Source organism: Curcuma longa, chromosome 5 (genome assembly GCF_044706935.1).
Source record: "Curcuma longa cultivar G26 ecotype Majalengka, Jawa Barat chromosome 5, ITB_CL_G26_1.1, whole genome shotgun sequence".
Classification (NCBI taxonomy): Eukaryota; Viridiplantae; Streptophyta; class Magnoliopsida; order Zingiberales; family Zingiberaceae; genus Curcuma; species Curcuma longa.
In genome coordinates, this window is record NC_133865.1 from 136893 (window position 1) to 145790 (window position 8898).

At 37.5% G+C, this 8898-nt stretch overlaps 1 protein-coding gene across 1 annotated transcript; it reads right to left on the reverse strand.

Annotated features, from left to right (window-relative positions):
- Window positions 1-6535: 6535 nt before the first annotated feature.
- On the reverse strand, window positions 6536-8524 carry LOC141829100 (KH domain-containing protein At1g09660/At1g09670-like). The gene is made up of 4 exons (XM_074716519.1): window positions 8417-8524; window positions 8208-8331; window positions 7450-7535; window positions 6536-6795 (listed from the first exon to the last, which is right to left on the reverse strand). The coding sequence occupies exons 2-4, from the start codon at window positions 8315-8317 to the stop codon at window positions 6536-6538; spliced, it is 456 nt and encodes a 151-aa protein (XP_074572620.1). The 5' UTR covers window positions 8318-8331; window positions 8417-8524.
- Between the last annotated feature and the right edge of the window lie 374 nt (window positions 8525-8898).

Below are 8898 nucleotides of genomic sequence, written 5' to 3' on the forward strand. Positions count from 1 at the left end.
ACTGCCTAAAGCACTACCTTCGACAAAAACGGTGCGGTTGATATCTGCCTCCCGCCTAGACGGACACCTCAATTGCCATTTAGAACATTATCAGTGGAAGAATACCCCGTATTATAATACATACACTCTGATTGAAGGAACAATCCAAATTTTTCCTATAGGGATAGCCAAGACTAAGTTAGGCAGAACAATTATGGGCCACCATCAAGATTCTAGCAAGCATCGAAATCCAACCTAAAAAATTTGCTAGAGAACTTCGCGACATAGACCAAACAAAACGAGGAGTTCAGACAACATCTAGTTACCGAAGAGGCAATCAAACGAATCATAGGGAAGCTTGACGACTTGGTTAACTACACCAAGATGTTGGGAATTCAAATAGCACATATTGTTAGTTCTTCGAGAGCTCCGAGAAGATTTCTAGGTCGACCCAAAAAGAATCCTATTGAGCACTGCAATATTATCACTTCGAGGAGTGATAGAGCTTCAGAGGAACATAAAGTGAGCAAGGAGAATGAAGATGGTATGCTGAATAACAAGGATTGAGCAATTCAGATTTCACATAATAGAGACGACAACACAAAAGGATCCAAACAGAGAAGTGAAGAACCTAGATCCACAACTCTAGTGAGGACTTATCAACCACCGATACCATTCCTTCAACAATTGACTAAAGCAAAGTTAGACAAGAAGTTCGTTAATTCTTGAAGATGATCAAAAAGCTTTGTGTGAACATACCCTTCATAGATGTTTTGCAACAAATACCTACTTATTATAAGTTTCTGAATGATATACTATCGCACAAAAGGAAGGTCGAGGAGTATGAAACTGTGGTTTTGATAGAGGAGTGCAATGCATTGATTCAAAATAAGTTACCTCCGAAACTCAAAGATCTAGGTAGCTTTTCAATTCCTTACATGATTGGTGATATTAACATTAACAAAACTTTTTGTGATCTTGATGCTAGCGTAAGCTTCATGCCATTTTCGATCTGCAAGAAACTAAGGTTAGGTGAGTTAAAGCTGACGACGATGACTTTACAACTTGCAAATCATTCTGTTAGATACCCATTGGATATTCTAGAGGATATCCCAGTGAACGTAGGTAACTTTGTGGTTCCTACTGATTTTGTCATGTTAGAGATGGATGAGGATCCTTGAATTCCTATTATTTTAGGGAGACCTCAGCCATCGTCGGGGCTACAATTAATGCTAAAAATCATAAACTCTCCTTAAGGTAAAGACAAAATTGAGTTCAATTTAACTAAGGTCACTAATCGGTTGTTTGTTGAGAATGTATGTCACTTACAACAGGTGGATAAAGAAGAACCCATGTATGCCCCCCAGATGATCTTTTAAAGTTGAGCAACCTTAATGGAAAATTGAAAGATAACGATAGTAAGGTAGGCAAGTACATCATTCCGATACGAACAAGGATGAAGGAATAGTTCCTTGACAAAAGTGTCAATAGAGGAGGTAAGCATGATCTCCTCAAACCAAGAGCTCCAAGATGAGAATGACAGGGGTCAAGCTTATGACCGAAAACAAACATTTTTTGAGAGGCAACCCAAGTTTCTTTTTCCCTTTTTATTTAAGTTTTTATTTCTTGTTTTATTTTACTTGTTATTTAATTGTTTTCATGCTTTTATTGTGATTTTAGGGACAGGGAGATCCACAGCCTGCTCGTGGCATCTGCCACGGGCGTGGAGGAACTACAGAATGAACCACAGGAAACCCGTGGTAAGTACCACACTCGTGGTTCTTAAGAAGGATCTTGATTTTATATATATAAGACAATAAAATGCCCCACGGGCAAGTCGTGGAAGACACCACGTCCGTGGTGTCTCGAGCGTCGAGCAAAAGGAAAAATTCCAAACCCACCATAGCCAACTCGTGGCGCGTTCATAAAAGGGTTTTAAACCCCCCAAAACCTCATGTTTTGCACCACAACGCCGCCTCTTTCCTCTCTTCCTCTCCTCAAAGCACCTCTTCCTCCTTCTCCCTCAAAAACCTTAGATCTCTCTCCCAACACTCAAAACCTTCTCCAATCTCCCTTGTTCTTCAACCTTCCCATAGCAGCCCTCTCTTCCTTTTAAACCCTAATTTCTTTTCTCTTCTCTTCCACCTCAAGAAACTACATCCCTCTCCTCCTTTCTTCTCCACTAAAGCCCTAACCCCTTTCTTGAAGACTTTTCTTCCTTCTTCTTGTACAAGTGTGCAATAGCGTCGAAATGTCTCAAGCTTGAGGGCGAAAGGGAAGGGCAAATCATCCAGAAGGGGTGACAATTCTAACCCTATGATATTATTTTTCACGATGAATTTCATAAAGCTAGATATGATATGCTTGCTAGGCGTAAGATTGTGAATACTAGGCATATGGACAATCATGTGTTTAATACTCTAGGACTTAGGGATGACATTTTTTGGATGTTAGAACAAGTAGGATGGTCCGTATTCATGAATATGAAATTTCCTACCTACATTAGACTTACCCTTGAATTTCTAAATGCTATCGAGGTTGGTGTCTTGTATGGTGAAGGATGTGATGAAGGTCGTATTTCTTTCCGCCTATTTAACACTGAACACTGACCTTGACCTCGAACAGTTTAATTTAATTTTTAAGTTACCATGTGGTGGGGATAAGAGAGAGCCCAATAACTTTAGTGTACATTTTGTCTAGTCCGAATTCACCACTGAACATAGCTATGATTATTTAATTTTTAAGACCAAGACTACGGCCCTCCGAAACACCTACTTCTGCTAGCTACAACAAGTCATGGCACATACGATTTTTGGTCGCAGGGATAGCGATGGTGTAGTCGGCCTGAGTAAATAATGTTTTTATGGGCTATGTTAAACAATGTGCATTTAGATACAGGTTCATACTTTGCTAGACATATCACTAAGGTTGGTAAAGTCTCGGCGGGAAATATTGTTGTTAGCGGACTTGTCACCCTGATTGCCCATGCCTTAAGTTATCAGTGGACTTCAGGAAGCCACAGGTAGCACCAGGATCGATATGGAATCCTGTATCACTATCTGTATGATTGTTAGGGATGAGGACTACTATAGCCTTGTCCTTAAGGACGAACTCCCACACCCCCTACCTGACCCTGAACGTACTACAATTCACATCCGGTCCAACTGGGTCTTCCCTTCTGCTCCTCCTCCTAAACTAATTGTCATGGACTACCTCCCCCCCCCCCCCCCCCCTCGCCCATCTACGAGGGTCGGATGCTCTTAACACTCTTTTTCTTTTGCTAGATCTTCTGTAGGTTACACTCAAGATACATTTTCAAAGATCCGCACATCCCTCAACACTAATAGGGTCGAGCAAGATGAGCAACATCGCATATGGACGAGCGTTATCACAAGGTAGAGAAACATTATTAGAAAAAAAGAGGAGCATTATCACTAGTCGGAGGAACAACACCAACTTATGGAGGTGATGTATCACTGACACCTTTCACAAGGTCACTTCCCTCATCCTCCTCCCCGTCAATAGATTTTCTTCACATTAAGAACAATATTTATTTCAAGTCTAGGAGAGTTTAGTTAGTTTAGCTAGTTTAGTATTCCCTTAGTTTTTCTTTAGTCATCATGTCTTTTTATTTGTTTTTCTTTCTCGCATTATTATATTTACCATGTTAATCACGCATCTATTTGTTTGTTTCTTATAGCACGACATTAGTATGTTAAAATTCAATGTCTTTATAGAACTATACTCGTATCTTTAGTGATTTATTTTCTTCTATCTGTAGTATTAGTAGGACATGAACATTATTGAGTCGGAGAATTTCATTATTGACCTACTTGTTTAGTATCTCCTTTCACATAAATCTTGATTTCGAAAGTTAAAGTATCCGAAAAAAATTATTATTCATTACATTGGACTAGTACTTTAGTTTCCTTTGAGACTCCCACTACATTTTGATTATTAGAGCAACATTCGAGTCGAGAAACTCAAAAAAATTTTGAAAATAATGTGAAGAAAAATGTGCTTGGCAATTAGCAAAGCAATCAGGTACCCCTTTGAGACCTGTGATTATTAGAGAAATGCCGACTAGGTATCCCTTTGAGACTCAGTAGTTATTGGAACAATATATATTATCTTACCTCGACATCGAGTGCTCCTTTGAGACCAAGTGTGGAAAATGTAAAGCATTAGGAGAACAAGCCTTGCGTATATTAGGTAAATGTCTTTTGCACTGAAAATTATAGGAACACAGTGGAATGACGAAATAAGTTGGATTGATAATAGATGCTTTAGAGTCGAATCACATTGCATAGAGAACTTTCAAAGTTAGGCCACAATGAAATAATTTGTATGTCTATACTCATTAATAAAACTACTTGATAAGATTAGATAAATTCGCTAAAGATAATAATGTTTCATTCACACATTAGTTTTAACTACAAGTTTTGCTTGAGGTTAAGCAAAAGTTTAAGTTTAGGAGTATTTGATATGTGTGAATCATACATATATTTTCGTTCTTATTTAGCATGTATTTACTGCATTACATGAGGATGACTGCTCTTTGTGATTTATGCTGACAGGACGTGAAGATCTTAGTATTAGAGCTTGTTTGGAGACCAAAAGTTATTGAAGCAGTATTACAGAATTATACACGGCCTGGCCGTGGCACCTATCACGGCAGTTCATCCATGGAGCCAAAATTGTCTTTGAAGCATCCAACATGAAACACGGCTAGACCGTGACACCTGCCACAGCCATGGTCCATTCGGGATTTTGATGAGAAGTTTTTGAGAACGATCCACGACTTGCTCGTGGTGCCTGCTAGGGTGTGGATCACTAGACTTTGATAGCAACACCCCTCTGAATTTTAGAAAATTCTATTATATTTTTGAAACTTTAGAGACTATAAAGGCAACCAAGGGGGCGTCAATTTGAGGGATCGTGGGGTTCTCGTGACAGGAGACCCCAAAAGAGAACCGTCTTCAAAGAGATCCAAGGAGCCTAGAAATCCCGACCACCAAAGAGCACGTGGTGATCATCCAGAGACGTCAACGACATCTACAACTGAATTCTTGCTGCACTTTGATCTATATTTTGAATTGTAGAATGTTTTCCTTGATATCTTTGGTTGTTTCTCCATTGTGATGGACTAGTCTCCTTAATTTTAGGATTAGAGAGTAACCTGATGTTGAGTTGACAATTGATTATATGTGAATTCTCTCTTTTATTTATGATATGTTTGATTCTTGATTTAGTTTTAGCATACTTAACATGTTGATGTATTAGCATATGTTAGCATATATATTAGAAAAAAGGAGATGGACCGGAAGGTAAACTCTAATCTTAAACCGATAAAATTTGACTTAGAGTTTCTTCACGAAAGTAATGCAAACTCTCTCGAGGATACCATTGGTTATCACAAAGCATAAAGGATCTACCCCAATTCGACTACTACGAAAGTAGGAGTAGCGTTAGGGTAGATACATTGGTGTTGTCTGAGAGGAAACATTAGTTACCTTAGGATAGACCATCTTCAAGCATGATATAACATTGAGGTAAGAGAGGAATTCACATCTAAATTGTCAACAATCATCGTAGTGAAACTGAAGTCCTAAAATTGTCTTAAGAATTGATTTTCTCATCGTCTTTCATTATGTTTTCTTAATTTGCTTGCTTTCACAACAATTCTCTCATTTCGATTCGTCTAGATAGCTTATGTTGCACATAAACTGATAGTCAACTCCACAGTCTCAGAGGACGATAATTTTACTACTTGACAACGATCGTGCACTTGTGGTTAGCACGCATCATAATTCTTGGTGACAAATTGTTGCCTATCTTCACCTCGGTCAACTATTCGTCCACTTCCATCTTTCTCCACCTTAGCCTATCTAATTCTACCCTTAACCTGCTACTAAGACCTTGAACCTTCTTCCTTTATCCCTCAACCTTCACTTAAACCAAACTTTGAGTACTTTCCTAAGCTAATTCAACTTGTATTCTACCCACTCCAGTTGAGCCAAATACATCTCAGTTAATCTACTCACTTCATCCAAGATCCAAAAGTTTGGATGAGTTAATTAGGCTCTCTTTCTAAATACAACCAAACTCAGCCCACCTCAACCTACCTCCAATCAACTTCCCCAAACTGAGAACCAAGCCAAGTCAAGTAGCTGGCAGTTCCTTATCTATTTTGCTTTTCCCATAACAAATACCAAGTTGATGCAACGAACAAGTGGGAGAATTTTTTTATAGGCATTAAATAAAAGGTAGAAGCTGTGATCTTCATACACAGACAAAGAAGAATAATTCATAATGCTGACTGTTTTCATAATTTTATTCACATTATAATAGTGATATGCCATTCTTGAGGACTGAAGCTTATGTATTTTCTACCGCCAATGCTAGTTATTCGTGAGCTAAATAATATCTAACTGAAACCTTCTGCATTAGGACTTTTGAGTAGAGTGGAACATAGCACACATTCAGAATAAAAGTCAGAGCTAAAATGAGTTCAAAGAAAATTTTAAATGGTTTAAATACAATGATTAGTGGTCTGCTAGGCTAACAGTAAGGATATAATTCCATCAACATGCACATAGGAGATGAATGAATTCAGAGATCGAACATGAAATTGCATTGCCTCTGGTTCTAAAAGCGATAGCAGCATTACCTCCGTGTGCATTCCTGACCGTCCTTCCAGATCCATGGGTCCAATACCTAATGGGTGTCCAGTCAACCTTAGAGGAGAAGCATGCTCAATTCTCTCATGATCAACAAATGTTGGGTTAGATACAAAAGCAGAAGCCCGCATGATTTCTGCAATAATAATTACTATCTTAATTGAGACAAAAAAAAAATTATTTGGCTGGAGATGGAGAGAAGCTTTATTGTCACTTGCTGCAGAATTTTCTTTTCAATCTATCAAATGAAATGGTAAAATACAAACTAGTTTGAATGTTTTTTTTGCACTTACACTAAGTTGGCATTCAAATAGAAATAAAATACAAAAGGACAAAATTGGGTTCAAGCAATGAAGATGGGTGCAGCAGAAATTAATTTATCTAAGAGAAGTCAGTTAATTAAAAAAAATCTATTTATATACAAAAATAACTGGAAACAAATAGGTTAAACATTTTTGAAGGTTAAAAACAGAAGGTCAAGAAGAGAAGAAATTCAAGGCAAAAAATGACTGTTTTCAAAAGAAAAGAAAGAGAGTTCACCTACAATTCCATCAGTACGCAAGCTGTAAGACCATATAACTTTGCTTAAGTATGAATAACTAAGATTACTAAAATGGAAATAGCTAGAATAATAAACACAATAACAGCTACTAAGTAAAATGATGAAAATGAATTTTTACAGTTTCCAAATTATAGATAATAAGAAAACGATATCATATCAGAAGCCGTGAGAAGATAAAATAGGCATAAGGTTGTTACAATGACAGCCCGGAAGCATAGAAAAGCACACCTTGGTTTAGAAGCCGGTAACATAATGGTAGTACTTGTAGGAATGGCCCCAATTTCTGCCTTTCAGCAAGTAGTTCAGCTAAATACCTGCAGTATTGGACAAAACATAAAAACATGCCACTAAAGCACACTACAAAACCAACAAGAAGTCTGTTTCCCAATGCTAATGGCATTCAAATTAACTACTAAATTTTGAAAAGGAACCCACAGTGCCCAATGTATTTTCTACATTTTTTATATCAGTTGCTAAATTGAGTAAAGTTACTCAATTGCAAGGAACTTTATTAAAGATATGTAATGCAGACTCCACGCAAATTCAAAAGTCACCACCAGGTCAAAGAGGCTTGAAACATGCCCAATATCATATCAACCAATCAAAAGTGCAGAAAATTGAACTAATATGATAAAGTAAACTCATTGCTTTTCTCAGTAGGCAAAGCAACATGCGTTATTATAACAAGAACACAAATCCAATTGAAGACATCCACATTGTATGACAATAAGCAAACAAATTTCGTGGGTGAACCAACTTAATCAATTTAAAGTACAAAACAAATATCACCAAGCACCCAAATAAAACCAATCCCCAAAGAATTCCGGAAAACACAAAAAAAAAAAAAAAAAAATCAGAAATCATTCAAGAATCCTCCCAGCTATCAAATCCCAAACAAACAGCGGGATGAAATGAAGTCAAGCGGATATGTTTCACCGATCCCCAATCGGACAAAAGACAAGAACCGTGAGAAAAAAAGGAGGAACCTTTCTCTATCGGAGGTGGCGGCCGGAGACCTCATGGAGTGGTGAGGTGAGGGGGACGAATGGACACCCGAGGGCGAGGGGGGATACTGGAAGTAACCAGGAGGCGGCATGGCCTTTTGGCTGCCTGCGTTGTTGATTAGAGTAGGAATAAAAATGGAAAGAAGTAGTGAAAAAAATTAAATTTTTTGCAAATAAAGAAGAACAATTACTGGAAATCAGGCCGATTCTCTCTTCTCCACTGCTGCTAGGCAGCAGCCAGAGGTAGAAGAGAGAGGAGACTGAGAAGACCCAAGCAAAGGGCCAGAGAACTTCGGATGCTCTTCTGGTTGAGGTATATGTAGTATGGTTGAGGTTCTATCGACTTCCATCTTCATGACCCCGATCAGATCGAACCACGATTCAACGGTTTAAATTGACACGGTTCGATGGTTCGATGATTCGACGATCCAATAATTTAATAATTTTAAAAATATTAAATTTTAATTTTAATCATCTAAGATGAATATAATTTACGATTTAAATCATCGATTTCGATTTAGTTCATGATTTACAAAAATTCACAATTATTATTTTTTATTTTAAAAAATATTTTTAAATTTATAAATTTATAAAAATATAAAAATTCTTTGTACTTATCTAAATTGTTTTCGTATCTACCCTTATGATATAAAAGAATCAAAGCTAATATAGT

Bases quoted from the DNA above. Each gene is read 5' to 3' on its own strand.
- LOC141829100 (XM_074716519.1), bottom strand. From the start codon at position 8,317: ATGCCGCCTCCTGGTTACTTCCAGTATCCCCCCTCGCCCTCGGGTGTC. The intron at 7,536-8,207 runs GTTCCTCCTTTT...CCAATACTGCAG, and splicing joins GCCACCTCCGATAGAGAAAG to GTATTTAGCTGAACTACTTG. The intron at 6,796-7,449 runs GTGTGCTTTTCT...TTATTATTGCAG, and splicing joins TTACCGGCTTCTAAACCAAG to AAATCATGCGGGCTTCTGCT.